At 52.9% G+C, this 27,129-nt stretch overlaps 3 protein-coding genes across 3 annotated transcripts; 1 reads left to right on the plus strand and 2 right to left on the minus strand.

The window, feature by feature from the left end:
* Positions 1-156: 156 nt before the first annotated feature.
* Positions 157-9,120, minus strand: LOC119090582 (TATA box-binding protein-like 1). Its single transcript, XM_037213411.1, has 5 exons — positions 8,973-9,120; positions 4,194-4,485; positions 2,984-3,237; positions 2,254-2,348; positions 157-693 (listed from the first exon to the last, which is right to left on the minus strand). The coding sequence occupies exons 2-5, from the start codon at positions 4,470-4,472 to the stop codon at positions 503-505; spliced, it is 819 nt and encodes a 272-aa protein (XP_037069306.1). The 5' UTR covers positions 4,473-4,485; positions 8,973-9,120; the 3' UTR covers positions 157-502.
* Positions 9,121-9,959: 839 nt separating this feature from the next.
* On the plus strand, positions 9,960-20,037 carry LOC119114812 (cdc42 homolog). Its single transcript, XM_037238850.1, has 6 exons — positions 9,960-10,064; positions 13,362-13,478; positions 15,052-15,234; positions 17,504-17,701; positions 18,828-18,919; positions 19,324-20,037. Exons 2-5 carry the CDS (start codon positions 13,374-13,376, stop codon positions 18,915-18,917), a joined length of 576 nt encoding a protein of 191 aa, XP_037094745.1. The 5' UTR covers positions 9,960-10,064; positions 13,362-13,373; the 3' UTR covers positions 18,918-18,919; positions 19,324-20,037.
* Positions 20,038-20,969: 932 nt separating this feature from the next.
* On the minus strand, positions 20,970-26,311 carry LOC119114813 (pantetheinase). The gene is made up of 6 exons (XM_037238851.1): positions 26,238-26,311; positions 24,981-25,217; positions 24,226-24,369; positions 23,707-23,876; positions 23,139-23,353; positions 20,970-22,215 (listed from the first exon to the last, which is right to left on the minus strand). The coding sequence occupies exons 2-6, from the start codon at positions 25,209-25,211 to the stop codon at positions 21,482-21,484; spliced, it is 1,494 nt and encodes a 497-aa protein (XP_037094746.1). The 5' UTR covers positions 25,212-25,217; positions 26,238-26,311; the 3' UTR covers positions 20,970-21,481.
* Between the last annotated feature and the right edge of the window lie 818 nt (positions 26,312-27,129).

Below are 27,129 nucleotides of genomic sequence, written 5' to 3' on the forward strand. Positions count from 1 at the left end.
CGACATCCCAGCTCGCTGGGCCGGCCTATCACACAGTCCGGTCGTCAGACGGACGCATAGCTACGTGGAAGGTGTCCGCTCGCGGCCGCGCCCCGCCCGCGGTGACGGGGCGCTCGACCGCGCACGCGCGCGCGCGCGCCGCCCACAGACCCGATCTCGCCCCGGCCGCGGCCGCGCGAATGTGAGCAGCACACGAGCGTCACCAGGCTGGCGGCCGCGCGCGCCGGCGACGCCTCGGTATGGGTGGCGAGAGCACCGCCGGCCTGAGAGCCCGGCCGTGGCGCCCGCGGGCCGGCGGCCGTGTTGAGCGGACGTACGCCGCCGGCGCCTGGCGCTATGACAAAGTGTAAAACGGTCCGGCACGCCGCAGGTCACTTGGTGCATCACGAGGAGACGGCGGCGGCGGGGCAACGGCGGGGCGGCGGCGGCGGCCGGGCCGGCCGGTCGGCCGCCGTTGACTAGAGGCGGACGCACGCGGCGGCGCCGGCGTCTTTGGAGGGCCTCAGTCATCCTCGTCCTCGTCGCTCGAGTCGACCAGGTCCACCTCGCTGTCGGAGGCCAGCTGCGAGGGGTGGCGGCGGGCGCGCGCCGCCGCCGCCGCCGCCAGCTCGGCCGCCGTCCGCTTCTTGCGGAACTCGTGCACCAGCGGGAAGACGTGCTCGATGGCCTGCTGCACGGCAGCCACCGACGGCGCTGCCGGGCGGCGCAGGTCACGTCAGGTCAGCGCACACACACACACAAGCGCGTGCGCTCGCAGGAGTCAGCGAAGGGGAGGTACGGAGTGAGGTCAGCACCGAGACAAAAGTGCGGGGGATGGTTAGCACACGGGCGGAGGTGAGGGGTCACGTCAGCACGAGACGGAGGCCCGGTGTCGGGTCACCACATACACACCCATCGAGCCGTGGTGCCAGGAGTCACGACCGCACGGTTTCAGTGGTCCTGGGCCACCCGACCGGCAACAGAGACGGTGATGGAAGCTGACACTTTTCGGATTATCGCACTAAAATTACGGCACTAAGTATATACGCACATAAATCAACATGGAGACATCTTATGCTTGGGTGGGTGCGCGACTGTCTGATAGCCACACGGACCAGACCCCCTCCTCTCCCTCTCCCTCTCCCTCTCCCTCTCCCTCTCCCTCTCCTCTCCCTCTCCCTCCTCCCTCTCCCTCTCCCTCTCCCTCTCCCTCTCCCTCTCCCTCTCCCTCTCCCTCTCCCTCTCCCTCTCCCCTCCCTCTCCCTCTCCTCTCCCTCTCTCCTCTCCCTCTCCTCTCCCTCTCCCTCTCCCTCTCCCTCTCCCCTCCCTCTCCCTCTCCCTCTCCCTCTCCCTCTCCCTCCCTCTCCCTCTCCCTCTCCCTCTCCCCTCCCTCTCCCCTCCCTCTCCTCTCTCTCTCCCTCGCTCTCTCTCTCTCTCTCTCTCTCTCCTCTCTCCCTCCCTCCCTCCTCCCTCCCTCCCTCCCTCCCTCCCTCCCTCCCTCTCTCTCTTCTCTCTCTCTCCTCTCTCTCCTCTCTCTCTCTCTCTCTCTCTCCTCTCTCCTCTCTCCTCGTGGTTTTGCCTAGTGTGCTGAAAATTCTACCTTCCTCTCCAAAGGCCGCTTTCCACAAAAACGCCACTTTGAACTGTGTCCCGCGGTAACGTTGCGTACAACACAATCATGATGAAAGTATCACTACCATGCTCGCATTCCATTACTATACCATACTCGCATGCCATGCCATAGCATTAAAATACTCGCATCCTGCGCTGAGGCCACAAGGCAACAACATCATGACCACACGAACGGAATGCTCATCGCAACGAGAAATACACTAAATGAACCAGGACACTTGCTAGAACGCTCTACTGCTTTAATGGACAAAGTTTTGTTTCTAACTCCAGGCCCTTGCATAGCAACTAAATCAGGCCACAAAAGTGGAATAAATCAAGCGAACACTCGTGTTCCTCTTACAATGAACCATCACTCTTGCCAGCAGGGCCAGCACGTGCCATGTCCTATCAGATCCGCTTACAATAAAGCAGGCACTTGCCAGCACGGCCAGCACATGCCATGTTCTATGAAATCTGTATAATGTACGGATGTGAGGAGACCCTTCGCACAGACACCCTCTCCCATCGTGAAATGCTTCATCGCAACGGTCCCGAGCACACGCCGAGCCAGCTGTCTCGCGACCACAATGCGACTGTCCGGTGCCGCCGAACCCCGGCTTGAGTAGCCGGCCCCGCTCGTGCCTAGTGGATCCCGAGACGCACCTGTCACCGTCACGCTGCCCGTGGAGAACACCTTGAGCGTGGCCCTCAGCTCGCTGATGCGGAAGGTGACGCCCGGGTGCAGCTCGGGCTCGTAACTGCCGGAAGGGGAAACCGTCAACGGCGGCGAGACGACGGGGCGCAGACAGTGCACAGCGAGGAGACCAGCAGTGGCGCAGACACCCCTGTCACGAGCACGGGAATGAGCGTCCGTCAGACAAGCACCCGATGTAGTAACTAGAACATGCCAGCACACACGCGCGTACACGCGCACACATACACACACACACACGCACACGCAGACGCACACGCACACGCACATATACATTCTCTGAGTCGACCGCACTCGGAAATCACTTCATTTCGCCGTGGAAGGCACAAAATACTCAGCATAAATAAAACAATTTGCTTTCCTAAGCGAACACAGCCTAGCCTGGCTGCTGAGAGAACCCAGTCCCCATTTGGCTCCCGAGTCCGCCAGCAGCCGTGTTTTCCGTTGATGCAGCGCACCGAGCGGCCGCGGTGCAGCGGACAAGCCGGCGACAATAACGTCCCATCCTGCCACACGCCGTTCTCTCAGACTCGGTGTCGGTACCCGGCTGCGTTGGCTAAGCCGAAGTGGCACGGTCGGTGCGCGGACAGCAGCGCAGTCTGCCTCGGCCGAGCCGCACCGCCGGCATCGGAACCACCGACGACCCCCCCCCCCCCTCATCCCACCAGGCGCGCCACTCACCAGGCGGTGCGCGGGTACTTCTGCGAAAAGTCGGCGATCTTGATGGAGAAGGGCATAGTGCAAGTGCCCAGGACGTTGACCACGCGGAAGTTGCTGAAGCGCGTCTGGTAGTTGAGGTGCTTCTGGAGGTAGCGCGCCACGCGGCGGGCGGCCACCTTGGCCTCGGGCTCGGACGTGGAACCCGTGCACGTGATCTTGCCCGAGGACCACATCGAGGCCGTGGCGTACGGCTTACGCAGCTTCATCGTCACCATCTAGAGGGAGGCGGCGGTGGCGTCAGCTGGCGCGTGCGCGGACGCTCGCCGGTCGCCGCGCGGCCAGACGCGGGCACGACACCGAACTACGATATCGAGGGAGCCGAGAGGGAATAACGGAGCGCTCAACGGGAGGAAAACGGGTGTGTGGAAGAGATGGGATTCCCGCCATGGAGAGAAGGCAGAGGTCCACGGCTCCCTGGGCTGATCGTATCGATCCTAGTTCTCAGGGCCAGCCAGTGAAACATGGACACCAACAGCCCTTGCTGTTGCTGGATGCTGTAACAAACATGAGGCGGTTTACCATGGTTCATGACATGGGATATCGATGCAACCCAAATATCTTAAATTTACAAGCTGCCTAACTGTTTTTCCAGGTGAGGCAAACACAATTCGTGAAGCTGCCTTTCAAGTTTGGCATTGTTTGGACGGACAGGAAGGCCAGCTGGCGGCTATCCCGAGATCGTCCTTGCGCGTGGCGCAGTTGCCTCGTGCAGTCGTGTGTCACAGATGAAAGCTTATTTCATGCTCCCATCCGGCTAATGAGACAATGACAGCACCATCCGTGGAGTTAGAAATGCAGCCTCGCCCAGCACATGCTCTAAGTACGAAACAATACGCGCAAGGCATTCAAAATTCATTCCACAACTAAATATGTGCATCTAAGCAAAGACCTCCAAGCCAAGCATTAAACGACCAAAAGATCCCGCTAGACAAAACGACCAAAGATTCCCGAGATATCCTCGGCAATTTTCAAACGATGCAAAATAAACTGACACCTCTGAAAAGCCGCAAAATCCCAAAAATTATCCACCAACTAACCCAGTCCGTTGCTACAGTTAAGCGCTGTTCCTCGATCCGGTCTCCATTCCCAGTCGCACGGGCACCCATACGCTCGTACGAACCAGCCGCCGAGCCCCCCCCCCCCCCCCCCTCCTCCCCTCTCCGGTACTGACCCCGTTCTCGCGCCGGTACTCCACGTTGTCGCCGTTCATGGCGATGTAGCGCAGGTCCAGGTGGCAGCGCACACTGAAGCTGCAGACCACGTTGTTGATGACGATGTCGACCTCTGGCTCGGGCTCCTCCTCCTCCTCGTGCTCGGGCTCGGCAGGCGCCGGCGTGCCGGCCGGCTCCGCGGCTGCAGAGCGGGGCGCCGCCGGCGGCAGCTCGACGCGGCTCGAGGGGCCGCCGTTCGTCATCACACTGGCCGACGCCAGGGTCTGCACCAGGGCCATGTGCCGACGACACCTGCGGCGGCCGGCGCCGGTCAGTCGGCGCGGAAGCGGGGCCTAAAGGCCGGCGCGCTGAGCAGTGGCTTTAAATTGATGGCTTGAAAACCTAGCCGACAAACCGTGCGAGTGGGGTCTGTCGGCTACCAATTCTTACTACACATTCTTACCAACTTAACATATCTTACCAATTGCATCGCACTCAAACTGAAGACGAGTGCGATGCAGTTGGTAAAACTGCCAGTATGAATAAAGGCCCCAGCGAAATCTTCCCACGGCGCTCGGGGAAATCTCCGGATAAACTTCGCTGTGAACAAGTCCACCTAGATGAATACGCACGCGGCGTGGGTGAGTCCAAACATATCATTAGATATGCACTTGGTATTGTGCAGTGTTCTGGTACACCGAGTGGTACAATGCAAAAGCAATATAAGATTAAGTGAAAAAATATGCACCCCTGACTGACCACTGAGGTTAAAAATCGTATCAAAATGGCAAAAATCTTCACAATGCAATTCAAAGATCAAACAACATCACAAGTGGATTATATGTGTGTATATATATATATATATATATATATATATATATATATATATATATATATATATATATTGCAACATACACATATAATGTAAATACAATAGTTTAACCATGTATAACTTTGGTCTAGCGATCATAATGGTGTAGGTGAGCCAAGCACAACATGTTTTCTTACATAACACCATTGTGCTACAATTGTCACCAGGGCTTTACAACTAACTAGTTACTGAGGCTACGCAGCATCAACTTCCATGGGGAATAAAACGACTGCTGAAGGGCGGGAACTGTGGGGAATTGAACACCAAAACACCCTGTGTGTTCATTTCTGAAGTTCACAATTGACATAATTGAGAGAATTCCCAGTCACAGTTTCAAAGTGTGTTATCATATAGGAGTTCACCTTCTAAAACTAGCATACCTTTGTGTATAAGTACATGTTCTGCACAACTTAAGGAATCAAAACATCCTATAGTACTTTAACCATGCCTCAATCCTTGATCATCAATGCATGACCTAGGTTCTAAAGTCAGAACTTTCTGCCCTATTTTGTCAACAAAAACCTAAAAGTTCTTCCAAAGATCAAAAATTCTTCCAAAAAAAATTCTTGCTCTGAAAGCAAACCAACTTCAGCATTACACTAATCCTCCACCCAAAAACAGCTCCAGCTCGAAATCAGCTCACAATGATAGTGCAAAGCATATTGCTTCATGGAAATGAATGCAGAGCCATACAATAGTGCTGACTGCTGCAAAGCACTCAGTAAAAGCATGGCATAGCTCTCATTGACCAAACCAATGCAGCTATACCAGCTGAACATGCTGCAGTCATCATGAAAATGTTTTATCACCTATGAGATACCCCTCCTTGCATTGGGCATGAAACAGTGACTGTGTTCACAAGGTAGATGAACAATGCCGGCTTTCCAAGTCATTGGCCTTTACAACACATTCAGTTGCTGAAGCCATATGGTATTGCCTGCCTCTCTACCTGGCAGGACAGGTGGTAACTGGTACCTGGTTTCCCAGACCTGCACCAGTACCAGTATACTACTACACTACTGGTACACCCCCCCCCCCCCCCCCCCCCACATACACAATATGTTATATCCCAACTAAAACTGTGGGATATAACCCACAGAATGTGCTATATCCTACACAAATGCTGGCAAAATTATGAAAACATGCTGCATCTTTTCAGGCCAGAGTTAAATCAAAACTGATTTTGATCAGTTTCAGAGTCAGATTCAGATTCAACTAAAGGCACTATCAATCAATCACAACAAATTATATCCATGTAGAACAAAGACCAGCCTGCATAACAAAAACAATCAATGTCTCCAAAGATATCAGTCTATGCAAAACATCACTGCTAGGCCAGAAAGCTGTGTAAGTTGCAAAACTTGCTATGAGTTGACACTAAGACAACATGGGCTTAGTCTGCTGCCCAACTCATCATAAGTCACTTCATCCCATGTCACTATGCCAATATGTTGTCACTATGTCACAAATCCTTTATGAGTGCAGAAAACTCACATTACATGCTATAAAATGGCATCAATATCACCCATTTCTCAACTTTAATATCCTTAAGATTGATGGACACCAGCCAGTCTGTGACCACAATCATGGGTGCTAATTTGCATTTTGTTGCATGTGATTGTTCTGCCTCTTTCCAAAATATGGATCCCCACTCCCACTAATGTTGCTTTGGGCCACCATAACATTCTTGGTGGGAATTTTACATAAATAGAGGAGAAAGTTTAACAACACAGTGCCCACTGCCTTCTTCTGTGGGCATTGTCTGATGATCATGACTGCTGTGTCATGTCAAAAATCAATGGCTCATGAATGAACATGCCTTAACAATAAAAATTACCAGTTGTCAATATGAAGTGGGCCAAATTCTTAAACAAACACATGGCTGGGGGGCTACCTTTTTGGGCCATCAGCTTGACCAACTACTCATCTATCCAGTTTGACATCCCTGATAACAAATCTACCTTATGCAGACTAGTTCCACTTATTGTCTGCAGTTATATATATATATATATATATATATATATATATATATATATATATATATATACAAAATACTACATCATCAGTGATATCAGTTTTAAGGTAACTCAGTTGAAAGCCATGTGATAAATGTAAAACATTATGCATTATGGGAGCATTAATACTTCAAGGAATAGCATTATTAAAAGCAGTCTGGAATTCAATTATTGGGAGCATTCACTTGATGCTTTTTTATTCAGAATTTTCACTTATTCCCAATTCAATTTTTACCCATTCCCCATTCCACTCACTCATTTCCAACCAGTAGCTTTCCACTTATTTTCAGCTAGTTTTCCTTGCAATAGCTCCTGCCTACTGGTAACAGCCTGGTACTATCTCAGTTCAGCCAACATGAGTTATTTAAGTAGAGAATTGGCCCTATACAGGCTGGAGGTACGGGGGGGGGCATAGGGCGCAAAAGTCTGTGCCCTGTGTTTGACTGATAGTGTACTGCTCATCTGTAAACTAGTGTTTCAGGACCTTCTCTCTGCAGCTATGAGCAAGAAAAATATATATTCTCCAAAATGTTAACCATCAGACATGGTTTCACACAAATTTATTAAAGTTCCACCCACATACATCCACTTCACATGATAATAGTGTCTTTTGCTCCTAGGATCTCCTTCCATCTGACAAAATATAACCCTCAGTCTATCAGACATGGAGTCCTACCTTACCTTACCTTTGGTGAGTGAGTGGACCAATGAATGGTGAATTATTGGCAATATTTTGATGATGACATCATAAACCTTCAAAATACAAGGAGGTTATGATTTAACATGACCAAGTAAGCATTGGCTATGCTGACAAAACTTGATGCCTAAGGCTGTGCCCCTGATCACAAGTTAAGATGTGAGTTAGAATCAATACTATATGGCTATGTGTCAGCCATTTGTGAAGTGGTGAGCATCAGCACAGCTTCAAATATGAAGTGCTGTTAATAAAGCTACTGCTTGTTTCATGACATCATTTGAATAGTATCTCCTGGTATATTGGGCACAATTAACTGTAAGAATATAAATGAAGGCACACTATAGCTATTCAGCTAGAGTCCATGCTGGATTCCCATTATGTCCATATCATGTACAACATTCCTCAATGCGAATGAATAATAGCATAAAATTAGAGCTTTGAGACCAGGAACCACAGGCTAATGGCCTTAAAGTTTTCTGACTGCTGTAAGGTGAGGTAAGGAAAAAAGAACTCCCAAATCAAATAGTTGGAAAACCAGAAGTTCAAGGCATTTCTTGGTCACATGTAGTTCATTAGGTCACCCCTAACCACTTAAGATACTTTTGCAATCACATCCATGCCATATGTTACTGTGTAATACATGAAAAGGATGCAAAAAAAGGATGCTGAATGGCAAAAAGGATAAAATAGAATAAATGACAAAGAAATAAATGAGACAAAATCTTCAGGTGAACACTATCATTAACTACAATGATGCTGATCAAAGATTCAAATTCATTTAGAATCACCTGACATCACGAACACATAACCGATGTCAGAAATGAAGCTTGATAATCATATGCAATTCACACAATTGCACCAACTGAACAGCATGCTAAGACATTCATTGTATGCATTATGCAACCGGAGTGTAAACAAAGCAGAACTGTTGTGGTTAATACACCACAGCTGTAGTAATCCTGATTTATGACCTATGACAATAAACACTAATTGCTTATATCACCCTCCATCAAATGTTAAACAAATCATACATTAAGTTACAGAAAGGCCCAGAAGTCCCAGGTACGTTTTAACGGTTTACCCAAAAATTTATTTAACCAAGCATCAATGAGCACACATCACATCTTAAAAAGGTAGTATACGTGTCGGCAATATACACTAGCTCCCACGCCGCTGGCACCAAAGCTGGTGATTATAGTTGGCGTAATTTACTTACCAAAACGTTCAATTGTACAAATTATTTGCACACAACTATTGCAAAGATTAGAAAATTATCATCACCGTGTGTTGCTAGTCTTTACCGGCTCACGTAATAAAATCGGCAAATTAACCCCACTGCCACAAACACGCGATAAAACATCAAACACGACTGACGGCAACGCGGCGCACGAACCAAGGTTCAGGGATCGAGGAGAAATGTACTGCCAAATGCATCGATGTGGAGAAAAGCACAGTCTTCTCACACAAATTCTCGGGAGGTTAAACCGCAGGTAATGATGCAACTTATCACCTAAGTTTATTAAGAAGCCAGCAACATGAAAATATCATCTTAAATTAAAGCTTATCTAGCATATTTTTGTTTTGTTTTACTGACACACTATGAAGGAATTCAAAAATTGATAACCTCGGGAAAAGTTTAATTCTCGGAAATTGTATGAGGAAAATATATGCATTGGCGACGGATTAAATTCCTTCCCCCAACATTGTCTCAACCATCACAGAAAACTCATATATAAGTTTTGCTTACGATTAGGGACGGCAGGCAGGTTCGAGATAACCTTGACATATTGGTGGCTGACTCTCCACCCTATAAGAAGCTCTTGCTCCTTCCGAGTACGTGAACTCGGTTTGAAAATGATTCATTACATAGTGTTGAATTGCATAATGTTGGCTACTTTCGGTTAAGTCCAAGTCAATTCTTGGTAGATGATGGAAGAGTAAAGTTGAGTTTTGCGATGCCATTGTTTTACATTTGCTTAAGGTCTGCTTTTATGTTTTCAAAAATAGTGGAGTACCTTCCTACAGATCCCTCATCCTAATCGCGTCCGCTACATTCTCTTTTATTTCAAAATATAGCTTCACCCTACTCCATGGTATGCCATTTGAATCAGCTACTCCATTGGCCAATCACGATGACTAAACCCAATGCTGTCAGCTGGGTGCGCTGATGATCTTCACGCCGCACTGGTTTACCTGTCCTTGGTTCGATCGTCAACGCCCTGTGTGCGCCGGGTTTGCCCAGTGGCACCGTTTCGGTGAAAATAGTCCTCAAAAATTGTGTGTGGCGTCTTTCAGCCATCGACAGCGGGTAATAACGATTTTTGTTATTACAGCTGGACGTCTACGAATCGTTTTCTTGCTTTTGAACTTAACGTTGACCTTGAATTGCCACCTACCTATCGCATTGTCAGTCATGAAACTTATGCCGTTTACATATGCGGATCAGTATAGGCAATTTGTCATCGAGTTCGGCGTAAAATCTATGAGGCGTTACTATGCTTGTAATGGGTGTTAAGGCTATGTTCTCAATGAACTAGTGTTCTCAGGATGATGGTTCTGCACACTCAATGGTTGGGAACTAGCAATCTGTGTTCCTGATCTGTTGTAGACCTCCAGGTTGTGGATGTACTTGCCATGATAGCATCAGGAATCCTGCTAGACTGCATAATTAAATGCTTTGCTTGGCTTATGTGGCACAGTGGTAAAGTCACACCTCAAGTTCCAGAGAATATATGCTAGATATTCAGATGACAGAAGTTAGGTTACAGGGCATCAGAATGCTTGGTTGATTACTGGAAGAGAAATCATCCAAATGCCAGCAATTTTGCTTTTGAGACCATGTGCCAATCTCTGGGAATTCAGATTTTCCACATTTGCACTGAGATTTCCGTAATGTCGCTGCTACACCGAGTATATTCAGCCTAGCACAAATTTTACGTAAGCTGTTAAGAGCATTAAGGAGGAGCATTATTTATGCAGATAAGACAGCAGTATTAGCCTTATTTGTCAGAGTAAAACCAGGAGAATGGAGATATAGTTGGGCTGATACTTTGTCCACATGCCTTTATTGAAACAATAGCAGAAGTGTTCAAACAATAGTTCACTTCTGCTATTGTTTCAATAAAGGCATGTTGCTGAAATATCAGCCCTACTTTATCTCCATTCTCCCAGTTCTTCTCCAAGGAATAGGGCAGATACTACTGTCTTTTCACCATCTTTATTATACAATACAAAGGTTTGTGATATTTTCCATGTTTTATATGTTCTGTCTCGTGCAGCTCTGCCACAAAATATGGCCCAATGATGATAGCAGACTGGTACTTGGAGCCTATGCTGGGCTGCCACTATTTCCATATATAGCTACCACTGTTCATAGATGCTCAAATGCTGCATGAAACATAACAGCAGCTAGTGAAAAGAGGCCTGCAAAGCTGCATAGCCTACAAAACTGTCATTTTTGGTTAAACATGGAAGTGATTACTTGCTGGCCTCCTGGCAGAGAAACACTGCATCAAGAACCATGAACTATTGCACCCATATCTTGGAAGCACAAGGAATGCAATGGGTGTAAATCTCAGTAGTGGAACAGTTCTTTGATGTCTGGCTCAATGCCTGCTCTTCTGTTATTAGGTCATTGCTAGGTTAGGTCATTATTGTAAATGAAGTTTGGTTTGACTGTAATACCTTAATGAATTGTCAGCACAAGATACATTCAAAACATCTGCCAAGACAAGGCCATCAACAATATTTGTTATCGTAAACTTATTTTGTTTACTTTATTTTGTTATCTGCTTTTAAAAAGCAATGTTCAAAGGAGCATGTCTCAGCATGGCTTTTCATCAGTTAGGACTGTTATTGTGTATCTGCATGTGTCATGATAATGATTGTGCTCACAGTCATGAATGGAAGTTGCTGTCCAAATAAAAGTGCTGAGGTGGCCATTTGTAAACATCCTGTCATCGGGCAGAGAAAGCTTGTGTAGTTAAGCTTTAACACAAAGTTTTTATTTAGGGTAAGATGGTGTATTGCTGTGCTATGTTTATTTTTGTCATGTGCTGTCCGGCAGTCAGTTTGTAAGTGGATGTACTTTGCAGCTCAGAATGTGATCTTAACTTATGTGAACTTAAGTAAACTTATGTGAGCTCAACTTATGTCTGTTTTGAGACTGCATTGCAGATAATATTTTCTACTAGCTGTAATTTACCCTGGTCAAAGATAAATTTGTCATCACTGTGATGTCATGGTAGGTTGTGCAAGTTGCAGTGATAACACAAAACACTACTAAAGTTTGGAAGCATTGTTTCAGTTAATCACAGGGCAAGCAATGCAAACATGCAGCATGTTACCTGTCACACATATTAGGGTAATACTGCAGTCACCTCTGATCTGATTGAGCTCAACACGAGCTAGGATGGGTCCAGTTTGCCCCCCTGTATATTTTTCCAAGATGGTTTCTGAATGGTCTGGCACAGCTGTGGCACATTTTGCCCACCTGTAGAAAACTGAATAGGAGGTCATTTGATGTAAGAATCAAACATTCCATGCAAGATCTCTGACCTACAGTATGTAAAGTCAGGCCATGGATTCAGCAAAGACCATTTCTAGGGAATTATTCAGTCTGATGCAATAACAGTGTGTTAGACAAAGCTGTACATCTCTGAAACAGTTTCTTAGGTAGCACAACAGTTGAGTGAACAAGATTCATTGACCTAGGGTCAGGTATGAAGGCCAGACCAGGGTCAAAACCAGCCTGCTTTATTGCTGTATAGCTTGCTGGTTGGGTAGTTTCTGGTGCTCATTTCAAATTTATTGATCACAGGAACTACATAAAACATCATCCATGGACTTTTTAAAGGTCAGAAGAGGTCACTGACCTTAAATCAACCAGTTCAACATTTTGTTTGTACAAACATACTATCTAGAGTAATTTTTACACTTATTAAAGTACAAAACTCAAAGCATCCTTGTATGATTTTAGTCACAGTGACCTGCAAAAGGTCAAACAAGGTCACTGGCCCTATATCAGCACCACTGACCTCTTGCTTGGAACTGGCATCTAGGTTGTGATTGCACTTTGGACACCAATTTGAAGCTTGATCTTGTTTGACCTTATTTGACACAAAGGTTGTGGCCTAGGAATCACAAGTTTTTGACCTAAGTGAGTTCAAATACAGGCCAACAGACACTGTGAAATTGGTGTCTCTGGCCCCCCAAGTTTCCAAGATCCCATGGGTCAAATTGACCCTACCCAATCAAAGGGCTTTCAACCAGCCACCCGGGCACAGGTTGTCATAAAGATAGGTTCAGAATGTCAAATGACCATACAGACACTCACAACTTTTGTGAAATAGAGGACATGAAATGTGATCGAATTCCTTTGGTGACTTTATGCACATCCACATGTGACTTAATTTTCAATAGCATTATTTGATTTGCATTGGAATAACATTACTTGCATACTACTAAATGCTGTGCTAAGCACACTTAACAATTGCTGTGGCATGTGCCACTGGCAAACATGTAAGATTCTATTAACATATCCCAGGATATTCTGCTTGGTCTCAATTATGTGGCCACATTGAGGTGACCTCCATCCTCGTTTTAGGGGACGTCAGCCATGCAGACCATCAAGTGTGTGGTGGTTGGTGACGGTGCAGTCGGAAAAACCTGTCTGCTCATCTCCTACACAACAAACCGATTTCCATCAGAGTATGTGCCAACGGTAAGTACCCCCAGTGTTCTGGGCTTTGTGAAAGGAAGGCTTATGCCGTGTTAAAGTTTGGGTGCTCTTGAGGGTGTGATTCGGTGCAAATCCAGCCCGATGTTAAAAGCTCCTTTGGCCTGGCATCCACAAAATGGAACATATTGACACTGGTACAGTAGCCTACTGTGAGCCGGCAGAATGACGTTGGTGGTCTTGACTGACTTGCTGTGAAAGCATCTGTTGCATTTTTGGTTAAAATGCTTGCTGCCTGCGTGTTGCTGACGTCAGTGGCACGCACAGCTGCCGCTGGCGTGGCCGCCGCCGCCATGTGCTGCCAGCACCTCACCTGCCCCCGCACCTCCTGCGCCGCTCTCGACACCGTGTGCCACCAACGGTGCTGCCTTGCTGTGTACCGCTGACTGGCGCCGCTCCCGACACCGTGTGCCGCCAACAGTGCTGCCTTGCTGTGTACCGCTGACTGGCGCCGCTCCCGACACCGTGTGCCGCCAACAGTGCTGCCTTGCTGTGTACTGCTGAATGACGCCGCTCCCGACACCGTGTGCCGCCAACGGTGCTGCCTTGCTGTGTACCGCTGAATGACGCCGCTCCCGACACCGTGTGCCGCCAACGGTGCTGCCTTGCTGTGTACTGCTGACTGACGCCGCTCCCGACACCGTGTGCCGCCAACGGTGCTGCCTTGCTGTGTACTGCTGAATGACGCCGCTCCCGACACCGTGTGCCGCCAACGGTGCTGCCTTGCTGTGTACTGCTGAATGACGCCGCTCCCAACACCGTGTGCCGCCAACGGTGCTGCCTTGCTGTGTACCGCTGAATGACGCCGCTCCCGACACCGTGTGCCGCCAACGGTGCTGCCTTGCTGTGTACTGCTGACGCCGCTCCTGACGCCATACGCCACTGAAGCCGCCGCCGCCAACAACGTTGACGTGCCGCTAACGCCGCACCTCCCTCAGATGCTCCTAACGCTGCACTTCCCCCACGTGCGCCCCATGCTGCACTTGCCCCACTTGCACCTACCGCCGTCCCTCCCCCACGTGCGCCCAACGCCGCGCCTCCGCCACGTGCGCCTACCGCTGCACCTCCGTCACGTGCACCTAACGCCGCATCTCCCCCACGTGCACCCCACGCCACTCCTCCCCCACGTGCGCCTAACGCCGCATCTCCCCCACGTGCGCCTAACGCCGTGCCTCTGCCACCTGCGCCCAACGCCGCACCTCCCCCACTTGCGCCCCATGCCGCACCTCCCCCACGTGCGCCCCATGCCGCACCTCCCCCACGTGCGCTCCATGTCGCACCTCCCCCACGTGCGCCTAACACCGCACCTCCCCCACGTGGCCCCATGCCGCACCTCCCCCACGTGCGCCTAACGCGGCATCTTCCCCACGTGCGCCTAACGCCGCGCCTCCGCCACGTGTGGCCCATGCCGCACCTCCCTGCGTGCGCCCCGTGTCGCACCTCTCCTCGTGCGCCCCGTGCCCCACATTCCCCACATGCGTCCCGTGCCGCACCTCTCCCACGTGCGCCTGTCGCCGCACGTCATCCACGTCACCCGCTTTGTCGCCGTCGCCGCCAGGTGTTTGACAACTACGCAGTGACTGTGATGATCGGCGGAGAGCCGTACACGTTGGGCCTGTTCGACACGGCCGGCCAGGAGGACTACGACCGGCTGCGGCCGCTCTCCTACCCGCAGACGGACGTCTTCCTCGTCTGCTTCTCGGTCGTCTCTCCCTCCTCCTTCGAGAACGTCAAGGAGAAGGTGCGCGCGAGGGCAGGCTGGACCGGAGGGGGTGTTTCGTGAATGGAGGATCCACCCGTTCGGTGGGAATACTGTTATGCTATGGGCGTTGCGCACAGCCTGAGTGACGGATTTCTGGCTTTGAGTGCAAACTGCCCGTTGGCTGTCCTGGTAGTAGGTGAGATGATGCTTGGCTGCAAGCATGCCAAGTGGACATGGTTAGTTTTATCCCTGGATAAAGTGACGGCATTTTAGTGTTGCATAGGCGCGTGTCGTATTCGGATTTCTTCTTTCCCTGTGACAGAGAAGAGAAAGCTTTTGCAGTTTGCGACGGTTCGATTTTGTGGGGCCTGACAGATTAAGGATGTATAACAATCTTCCACATTTAAGAACAGAAGGCAAACATTGCAACCTGAATTTGCAATGCGAACGACTGGAAGCTTAAAGAAAAGGCCCTATTCAACTAATGCCGCCTGAATACACATAATCTACTCCCTCGCGCAACACTCGTGGTATATTGAGCAGACAGGGTCACGAGTGTAGCTGTCAGCATGCCAGCAGATTATTTACACATATTTATGGCTGCTCCTTGATACACAGCCGTCATATCTAAGTTTGAGGAACTGTTGGGTGGGTCTGCGTTCAAAGTGCCGGTCGGTGTGTCCCATGGATGTACTATGTCTCGCGTTCTGTTAAATAACATTTGAATCGTGATCTCAACCAGTTAAATGCCAACAAATTCCGCATGCATAATACGTAAAATGATTTGGGTAAACCCCCTCCCCCTTTATCATTCTTCTCATATTATCATGCTCGTCTGGGATGTAATCGTGGAATGGCGCGATGACCAGGCCCGAGTATATGCACACTCCTTGAGTTATTTCTTCCGATCCTGTCTTTGTTACTGGCCCACATGAAAGGGCTACCCATCCACAATTGCATCCTGACGATTCGGTGTTCCCTTCAGCGCTATGTTGACAGTGGCACACTGGTGGTATGGTTGCCACAGGGACGATGATGCCAGCTTCCGCTTGCACGTGGGTGAACCTGTGCGGTCGCAGCAGGCTACTGACAAAAAGTTTGAGTGGGTGTAGAGAGCAAGACTGGCCACTCTGACGCTGGAATGGGCTCCTTTCCATTCCAGACTGTCTAGTGCTGGGTGATCCCCTGCGCAGATGCGACGCTCCATTTACGTTGCGTCCTATTTTTGAGTGCAGCTCATTAATCAGCTTATTGTTTCTTAATTGCATTCAGCCGAGTCCATTTATTTTGCAAATTCCAGTGAGTTGGAAGGATGACTCGTTTGTTCCTGATGACTCGTCTGTTCCAATCCACGACGGATATCGAATGCCGAACAGTTGTGGTGACTTGGTGTTTGTTTTCTGCCAGGTGTCAAGGCTTGCTTTATTTTATGCGCTTGCTAGTTCTTGTGCACCCGTGGGTCACAGTGGAATTTTTCTTCTCAGGGTTGCCCTTAGTTCCTTGATAACTCACCTACCTCAATTCGTAAGATTATGTCGACCGACACCAGAAACACGCCACTCCCTGGGGAGTGCCGCTCCCTACACCCTGAGCAACTGGAGTCACTGGATCACGTACCAGTGCAGGGTGGTCGGAGTATGTCCAGATAGTACAGAACTGGTCTTAACAACAATGCGGTCCCAGAGCCTCAGTCGAACTCTGCCAAGAAGAGCAACCTACACAACACAATCACTGACGTGAAAATGATTCGCAAGTGTGTCACTTTGTACATATGAGTAACACTATCTCGTCGTGTCCTGTCGCCGTCCAAGTGAGAAAGGCGTTCGGCGGCGTACATCTAGTAGGTTATGTGGATCATTGAATGGGTTCACCCAAACTTGCAATAGGCTCACTTTTACTTGTGTATAACAGACTCCAGTATGACTTCTTGTGGCCGGCTACTACCATTGACATTGGATCGCTACTAAGCACTAAGCATGCAAGCTGACTGAAGTAGGCGCATAATATCGTGTCGAGTGGGAATCATCGTGCGGATAGCCCAGAAGCCCTCAGGCAGAAGGGTGGACCGTGGCACGCTCAAGTTACTCTGTAACAAGAAATTATCAAACGTAGGTACCATCTGCACACGTGTTGCCCAGTGCACACCCGATGATGGCGTATTCGTAACGTCGCATCCGACCAGTGATGCGGTATGTGGATGGCTGCTGGGTGCCGGAGATGATGCATGCCATTGGTAACAGGCGGATGAGAGTGCTGTGGCATGTCTGGTAGCTGACGCGTGACCGGCTGTGCCGCGTGCGTGCCGCAGTGGGTGCCGGAGATCACGCACCACTGTCAGAAGACGCCGTTCCTGCTGGTGGGCACGCAGATCGACCTGCGAGACGACGCGGCCACCAACGAGAAGCTGGCCAAGAACAAGCAGCGGCCCATCTCGCTCGAGTACGGCGACAAGCTGGCGCGCGAGCTCAAGGCCGTCAAATACGTCGAGTGCTCGGCGCTGACGCAGGTGAGGGGCGGGTGACGGCCGCGACGCCGCACGTTCGTGTCGCCGCCGCCGCCAGCTGACGGCCGGTCGACAGAGCCGGTTCTGCAGCGGACCGGCCGCCCGAGGCGCCACACCGAGGCGCCGGGGTAGACCACATATTTCTGCATACATGTCTGCATGTAATCACGGCGTGGATGTGAAGAAGCACCGCTGCTGCGGTCGCGCAGGGTATTCTGGACTCTGTATGCCTCGGTATGCCTGGTGTGATGCACTTAAATCCTTTGGAAGCTAGCAGGGCGTCAGCAAGCTGCAGATGGCGCCGAAAACGTGTGCCCACTAACCCTCCGAGTATGGGGTTTGCTGAGTGGGTGGCACGCGCTTGCCGATGTCCTCGGGCGACGATAGGACGCATCCGTACCGCACCCGACGCCGCCGGGCCGCAGGGGGCGGGGCTCCAGGAGCTCGCCCTGCATGCGACAGCGAATGATCCGCATCTCGGGACCGGACGCGACATTTGGAGAGATGAAGGCTGCACGTCAGCTGTGCGGTGGAATGCAAGATTTGCCTGTGGCGGATGCGCGCTGTTTGTCGGAGTCGACCGGGTGACATGCTTGACGCGCAGTCGCGGTAACCGCCCACGCGACGCCGTGAACGGCATACCGACGCTGGTGACACCCTGACCCCTGGCCAAGCCCTGGCCGGTACCGCCGTCCGCCTCCGGGCCGTCCCACGCTTCCGAAGCCAGCGGCTTCCGCTGGGCACCCGGGTGGACTGCTCGTGAGATGGCGTCTGATGGCCGTCGAGAAGTGTGGAACCTTGACGTGGAGTGGCCCACGCGCCGCCTTCCGAAAATGACGTGCGTGCTCTGACAGAAACGTGTCGTGTGTTGTTACGTTTCGCGGTACGTTATGCCACGTGTTTGACGAGGCGATACTGGCCGCACTGGCGCCACCTGAGACGCAAAAAGACGCCGGTAGCGACGTTACACTTTTGCGGCGAGGCGGTCCTGATATCGCGCCATGTTTAGGCATCAAATAGTTAGTTTGAAAACAGCTGAAAGCATAGGCCGGTGGAGCAGCGTTCGCCTGTGCAGGTCGGTGGCACGCCTACACACGACGGCTGACCCTCGTTGCTCTGTCGTCAACAGAAAGGTTTGAAGAACGTGTTTGACGAGGCGATACTGGCCGCTCTGGAGCCGCCCGAGCCGCCCAGGAAAAAACGCTGCGCCATTTTGTAATGGTGAGTATCGGAAAGATACGGACCGACGTCGGTGACACTGCCACGCTTGTACTCCAAGCGTAGTTTCAGCGGGTGCGCCTACGTCCGCACAATTTTTCCGACGTACAAAGTGTCTCGCTCGCCTCGGCATAACGAACTGTGTATGTGTGTGTCGCGCGTGCGTGCGTGCGTGCGCGCGCGCTGCTCGGTACCGACCGCTGAGTTGAGCTGTCGTGGCCATATTTGTGTGCACCGGTATACATATTTTAAGACATGGGAAGCGTTTGAGTCCTGTATACGTGCTGGTAAGACCAGTCAAAATCTAACTGAAAGTTCTGAAAGAGTAAGAGAGCCGTGCCGCGTTTGGCGAGCGGTAAGCGCTCCCGCACCCCAGTAACGCGCCGCTCCGGCCGCCCCGTCGCCAGCCTGCTGTCGCTGCCCGGGCGCGCCGAGCCGCGAAGAGAGCGCGTCTGGAGATGGGAGGCGTTCGGCCCCGGGCGACGGTCGGAGAAGACCGGCCGGTGCAGCGCTCCCGGCTGACCAATGTGGCGCGTGACCGCGCGCGGCGTGCGCTGGCGGGGCTGTACCACCCGCCAGCCGTACTCTAGAAAATCGACTCTATTTATACATAGCCGGCTGCCTGTCGGCCGGTGGCGTGGTCGCGGCGTGCTGCAGCGGCGAGCCGGCGGCTCCCCGTCGCCCGCTCCTGCTCCTGAGTGGTGAGGCGTGTGCTATCCCGCGGACCGAGGTGCCGTGCGCGAGTGAGCGCGTGGAGCGTGCCGCCCGCCGGCCCAGCGGACGGGCCGGTGGCGCGTGCGGTACCCGCCCGGCGCGGACCCCCGGCCGGCCGCGCGGCGGCCACGGCCGGTGTGGTGACCGCCAGGATTGTGAGGGCGCGATCCTACGACTGAATGGTCGGTCGTCTACGAAATTCTCGTGCACATTTACAGATGGAGGTCCTAGTAAATTGAACGAGTCGAAGGATGGACGTTTATTTACGTACTAACTATATGGGCGCTGTAAATATGTTTGTCATCTGGTGCATTGGTGAACTTGTTTTCGTAACACCGTGTCGCTTCGCCGAAATGTTCTGTCCAGATTTATACATAATTGATTAAAATAAACATACTACAATTGAACACGGCGCCGTGTCATCGACGTATGAATAGTGGGAGTTACGACCAAGGTTTGGTCCTCGGGCAACGACGGGCTAATCTATCGAAAACTGACAAATTTACCGGCGCCCGAAACGTGCACGCAGCTTGTTTTAACTTTATAAATGCTGACTGAAAACATTCTCTGTTCAACAGTGTTTTGCCATACATACTTCAGATGGCGTCGGACAGTGTCTCTTTGGCAGATGACACAAACTGGTATTATAAGGTAGAACATTTGTCAACCAGACGCCGATCAGCCATGTGCAAGTTCGACATCTTGTGACTCGCAAGCGGACCTGCCGCTGTTTGTCCAGCACCGAGGTAAATCGGCGTCCAGAAGCCAGGTGTCTCCCTTGGGGTTGTTCCAAGTGGAGTTGTTCCAAACCGATGCCATTCTTGGCAAGCGTTTATGAGAAAGGAGATGTTCCACATTTAAACATAATGAAGCAAGCATCGCATATAATGAAATAAGATCACTTACGACCATCGGTATACTTTGAAGTATACAATGTTGCCCTGCACAACACATTTGTCTGTTAAGTAAATATGCTCCTCAATACGTCATGGCTGGATTACGTTACCGTTTCTTCCACGGCATTGAATGAGAGTCGATTGATGGCCGTTGTACCCGAAAGTGGTACGAACACCGGAAATGGACGACTCGACAATTACGTTTTGCTTGGCCTCAATCGCCACATGGCTTATGAAATGGCAGCATGTGAATGGCATTATGACGTCATGGATGCCTGGGTAGCCTTGAAATAGTCACACGAAACAGTGCGCACATCTTCGCGGGCGTGCAGCTCAGGAGTTACAGGCTTGGGTCTTAAGAATGACGGGACTGTGAAATGCACCGAATGGTCTTCAAGATGACTATGTCAGTTCAAAACCCCACACAAGTGCGAAACACTTCCTTTAACTTTCAGTTACATTCTGTATTTAAATGAGTACAGTTCACGTTGTCATTTCGCTGCGTCTGGCGCAGGGACATGAACAGCTGCTGAGTGGCGCAGAAGAGATGACCGTCAAAGCCTGTGAGCATGTCGGCTCTGCCGACGGCCAGCGCCCGTGGTCTCTCACCACGGATGCCTTACTGACTCGAGCTACGAGACGCCCCTTCCAGAGCTAGCTGCGTGCATGCAACCAGAACATGTCGACATTATGCTACTCTTCACATCAATTTCGAGTCGACATTATATGATTCATAACAATCTCGGATCATCATCTTGAGCCACGGAATTTGGGTTCAATGTCATGTAACACGGGCCTGTCGCGAAACCACCCGTTGCGTGCAACAATTTCGACTCCATGTCAGCGGGCCTAAATAAACCCTGATTAAATATCATGGGACAATTATCATGCATTCTTACCGATACCACCACCGCGTCACCCGCAACCCACCCGCATCGTTGTCCGACCGCCGTCGCTAGGGCAGGTCCCTCGCGAAGTTCCTGCCGTACAGCTGCGCCGACAGCAGCGCGTCGGTATTGTCGACGGACAGGTGGCGCGTCGCACGATCAAAGTCCCAGTCGGCGGCCAACTGCATGTGCGTCCTAACAGCTGACGGGTACACGGTCGTATCCCCTCTGAACGTGCCGGAGAGCGTGAACGGCGGAATCGGCGGCGTCGGCCCGCTCGGAAACCAGCTGCACGAGGCCTGGTCGGGGCCGGCGCAGAGCGTCACCACGCAGATCTCCGTGCTCCAATGCGGCGCGAAGTTGCGCCGGCCGTCGTACGCGAGCAGGCGGTAGGTGGCGCGCGCGTCGCCGGCGGCGGCGGGCGGCGCGTCACGCACGCTGACGCGGCAGCAGAGCTGGCCGTGGCACAGCTCCTGCTCCCGCCCCGTCAGCTCGGCGCTGGCGAACTCTGACACGTTGTAGTGCTGCACCGGGTAGTACGCGTCGTCGCCGACGACCGGCTGGCGGCAGCCGCCGCCTCCGTTGGCTGAGCAGAAGCCGGCCGGCGGCTGGGCCGGCCCGTCGACTGGCACACGCGCCGTCACCAGGGCGCCGTCCTCGCTGGCGTAGTCGTACGTGTAGTTGAGCGCGCCGGCGGCCGTGTAGATGCCGGAGCCGACACTGGCGGTCTTGCGGAGGTGGAGCCCAGCCGAGAGCAGCGTCACGCCCAGGCCGCGCGCCCACGCGCTGTGCATCTGTAGCGCTGCGGCAGACGCCGACGGTCAGTTCGGTGGGATTGAAGGGCCTTCACTGGACCAGCGCTGCGGCAGACGCCAACGGTCATTTCGGTGGGATTGAAGGGCCTTCACTGGACCAGCGCTACGGCAGACGCCGACGGTCAGTTCGGTGGGATTGAAGGGCCTTCACTGGACCAGCGCTGCGGCAGATGCCGATGGTCAGTTCGGTGGGATTGAAGGGCGTTCACTGAACTTGGATAGGCTAGGCTAGTCAATGCAGTGTTAGGCCACTGGTGTGACGCGCAGCTCTCATTGTTCTCTTTTCGTGGAGTTCATTCATGGCTCGAAGTGGTTTTCTGCATTGCTCATGAGGTGCGCCCTTTCAGTGCAATTTCCCTAGCTGTGGAAGATATCGCTGTGCTGTTACGTTCTGGGTTTAGGTAATGCTCATCTGATGCGGCGCTTTTTCACAGCTGGAGGAAGAAAGCACAGGTGTTCGCTGCCGGAACAAACAAACAACAAGGCGATCGGGAATTTGGGGGCTGAAGATCCAAATATTTGCGACAAAAATATCCCACAATGGTTCACTTGTGGGAGCAGCAGCGATTGACTGAGATTCCTTGCCATATAATTCATTTCACCACCAAAAATCCTGAATGCGGACCGATAAACTGAACTCGCAACGCTCCGACAGTCCCGCGGACTCGGCCTCGCAGCGCTACGACAGTCCTGCGGACTCGGCCTCGCAGCGCTACTACAGTCCTGCGGACTCGGTCTCGCAGCGCTACGACAGTCCTGCGGACTCGGCCTCGCAGCGCTACGACAGTCCTGCGGACTCGGCCTCGCAACGCTCCGACAGTCCTGCGGACTCGGCCTCGCGGGCCGCGTCAGACCTACTCAGCGCGGGCAGCTCGTTAGACGGACCGGTCCGTCTGCTCTTCAGGCTGACCTGTCAGTGAAGGCAGCTCATCACCCCAGTCGGTGGGGAACACGACATGTGAAATGCCGCGCCGCGTCATCTCCACGGCCGGCACCTCGAACAGGATATCGAAGCAGGTCATCAGGCCGAACACGACGCCGAAGTCGGTGCGGAAGGCGGCCAGGTGCGGCTGCGGCGTCTGCAGCACCCTCAGCTCGATTCCGAACGGGTGCACCTTGTGATATCTGCGGCGGGGCACGGAAGTGAACCCATGAGCCCGGGAGTCGCCGCGGGCTCGGTGCGGGTGGTTCAAGACTACTGCGCGCGCGGAGAGGCACGCCGTCCGGGTGGTGTGCCAGCGCCCTCGATCGGACCCCCAGGAGCACTATTTGACAAAGCACAACAGAATGTGCCTACGCACCACTCATAGTACAGGAGTAGGCTGTCCGGGGCCGACTGACCACACCATTGGGCATAGCTTGAGGCACAAAAATAGTTAAACAAGAGAAAAGCAGCGAGAACGAAAATAGTTAATCTGCAACGGACCATAAGAACACAACACTTCATAAACCGAACAGTATGGTTATAAACGGCATACTTTTGTATCACCGTGCCGTTCCTGTCGAACACCAGGTTGGTGTTGAACAAATAGAAGTCGTCTGCTGGACACTCTGCGTCGGAAGCTTGGCTGCAGGGCACCTTCTCCACGTAGTTAGCCACGATGTACATCTGGTGAGTCTTAGCGAGGCAGCTCAGGCCGGACACAACCTAGCCGACCACAGATCTCCATCAGTGCGGTGAAGCAAGCGACTTTATCTCACATGGCAAGTGAATGAGAGGGATAGGAAGAACCACATGCGTCTAACGTAACGGCGATCAAAGCATTGGTACGAGCTATTTATTTCACCCTTTCATAACGACTTTTATTCACTGAGCTGTCCTGAAAATTACCGCATAATTCCACATGTAAATCAACACCCTACCTATTCATGATTAGCATTCCTCAAAACACCCCCAACCTGACTAACACACCGGCTTTCGTATGCATCGTTTGGTTTGCTGTCTGTCGCGTGGAAGCCGGCCGGCTGCCGCAGACAGCTGGTCGGAGGGAGCTCACCTCGTGCCGCGATGCGTCGCCGCAGGGCACCGCCAGCTCGTCAGCGGAGGGCATCTCCGCGGCGAACAGAGCCAGCGTTTCGCGGGTCGCAAACGGCCCGTTGCTCATGATGCCGTGCTCAGCCAGCACTAGCAGGTCGGCACCCTGGATAAGGTCGCAGGTTAGCGCTGAAGGTCAGGCACTGGATAAGATCACGGGCTGAAGTCGCGCAAAGGCACCCGGGCCGCGGTCGACAGCAGCGACTGCAGTGTTTGGAGCACCTGCAATGTTTGGAGCCGCATTTTTCTTGGCATGAGGAAGTCCCAGATCAGGTCGATACCAGCACAATGCTTGGTGCGGCACTTCCTGGTATTAGTGCTTACCAGGTGACACTAAAACAAGGTCGGAGGCTGATGTCAGCACCTGGTTCAGGCCAAAGCGGGGTCGGGTCGGGCCTCTAACGAGGACACCTCGTGCTCGTCGGGCCCCTACCACCATAGGCCTAAACGTAAAGCGCCCGAGATAAGTTCCGGTAGAGCAGTGCTGCCACCAGGCTGGAGGACTCGCTGCGCTCGACCCGCCCACGCGAGAGCTGACGGGCAGCAGAGACTTCGTCGGCGATGCCGAGAGCGCCGCCCTTACCTGGGCGGAGGCCTGGACAGCGCCGCCCTCACCTGAGCGGAGGCCTCCTCCGCCTGCCGCCCTCACCTGAGCGGAGGCCTCCTACGCCTACCGCCCTTACCTGAGCGGAGGCCTCCTCCGCCTGCCGCCCTCACCTGAGCGGAGGCCTCCTCCGCCCGCCGCCGCACCGTCTTCATGTTCTGCCGCCAGGGAGCGCCCTGGCGGGAGTCCCAGTCGGCCGGGGCGGTCTCGCACACCGCGGTGATGTACGGTCGCGGCGGCACCGGCGCCAGCCCCACCGGCCGCACGTCCAGTGCCAGCTCTGATGGCCCGGCCGCCGCCACCGTGGCCAGCGCCGCCAGCCCCAGCGCCAGCTCCAGCAGCATGAGTGTCTAAAGCGCAGGCACGCTCCGATCAGCTCAAGCGGATGTCGGTCTGGTCTAGAAGCTTCTGTAGGTGTTCGTGCTCGATGTAGGGCTTGAATCTCGGGAAGATGTCGACTGGGTTTATTTTCATGTATTGAAAGCAATTCTGATTTCGGAAAGAAGATTTCGACTCAAACAAATCACGGGCGAACAGAAGGCTACTTGTCGTTTATTTCGTCTTCGGTCGGTGTGCACCGAAGACACCGCCATGCACTGAAGAAGCGCCATGATGGAAGTGCCCCCCCCCCCCCCCCCACATACCCAACCTCCACATAGCCCATGTTGAAGCCAAACCTTCGGGGAATCAGACAAAGAGAAACTTTCTGGCGAAAAGAAGATGAATAAATTGATTGGCTATGTTCGAGCTCTCTGCACCGCTCGACTCAGCACGATTTGTCGATGCAACCGATCTTTGTGTTCAGTGCAGTTCTGTGGGCCCCATCCAGCTCGGACAGTGTAGTTCTGTGGGCCCCATCCAGCTCGGACAGTGCAGTTTTGTGGCCCCCATCCAGCTCGGGCAGTGCAGTTTTGTGGCGCCCATCCAGCTCGGGCAGTGCAGTTTCGTGGATCCCATGTTGCTCAGTACTCCAGCAATGGTTCGCACGGGCGAGTGATACACCAGGTGCCTTCCTCTGGTTACCGCGCACGTTGTCATGCGGTGCAGCATGCTTTTTACCGGATATCAGTGTCACACCAACACGCCACAAAATTTTGATTAAAAAAACATCCACATCACCCAAGCAAGATGTCCATCACTGGACAGCATCAGCGACAGGTTCCGTCTCTTGTTAGCAACACGCCAGACCGACCGCATGCACGCAATCACCCCTGGCAGACACGGCTGCTGAGACGCGTTTAGAACACTGAACTCGACAGCATAAGCGTTGTGCAACACATCAACACCCGAGCATCACCACTGGGGGAGCTCGCTCCAGCGGAGCTGATGCGGAGCGCCCAGCCTGCGCTCTCGCCTCTATCGGGGCCTACCGTGAGCTGCGCGTCCACCGGCGGCCGGCGCGTCACTGGCGGGGGCAGGGCGCCGCGTCTCGACCCCACCAGCTGTGGTCACCGCGCCACCTGTTGTCTCTCCGCCGAGATCACTCGCTGGACCGCTTCACACGGCGGGAGGGGGAGGGGGGGGGGAGACCACCTCGCGCACACCGGAAGCGGGTCGCCGTGTCGCCGCCGGCAGCCGTTCCTCAGCGCGCATGCCGGCAGTCGTCCCTCGGCGCGCGCGCCGGCAGCCGCGCACGCCGGCAGCCGTCCCTCGGCGCGCACGCCGGCAGCCGTCCCTCAGCGCGCACGCCGGCAGCCGTCTCTCAGCGCGCATACCGGCAGCTACATGGTTCGGCGGGTTACGCGCAGCAGCGAAGGCCTGGGCAGAAAGCCTGGGCGGCTGTGCGATGTCTTGGACAACGGGGCTCGCCCCAGAGGCGCCGACACCTGGGCGCGTCCCTGCCTGATGAGCCGTGACGTACTGCGGGCCGGTGTAAAGCCGCGCGCCGCGCCACGCTGCGCAGCAGGAATGGCGCGGCGCGGTGGTCAGACCATTCCTTCGAGGATGGCTACCTTCCGGTTCCCGGAGCTCGATCATGCCGAGTCATCCCGACAGCGCGGCAACGTATAAAACACGCGCCAGGTCACGCGAGCAGGGTAATGCGTCGTTCCACTCACCTTTGGACTCGACTGTGACCTTTGGACTTTGGCTCAGTGAGAACGTACGGGAACGGAACCGTCTGGCCATCTTTATTTCTGCCATTGCAGGGCACTGGGTAAAATGCCACGAGTTTCCGGGCATTGAGTTGCTGAGACACTTAACAGCGCGGGAATACGCTACCTGAAGTTCCCCAGGGACGGGGAAAGGCAACTGTCCGGAAAA

This window comes from Pollicipes pollicipes, unplaced genomic scaffold, assembly GCF_011947565.3.
Source record: "Pollicipes pollicipes isolate AB1234 unplaced genomic scaffold, Ppol_2.1 Scaffold_3087;HRSCAF=3621_pilon_pilon_pilon, whole genome shotgun sequence".
NCBI classification, from domain to species: domain Eukaryota; kingdom Metazoa; phylum Arthropoda; class Thecostraca; order Pollicipedomorpha; family Pollicipedidae; genus Pollicipes; species Pollicipes pollicipes.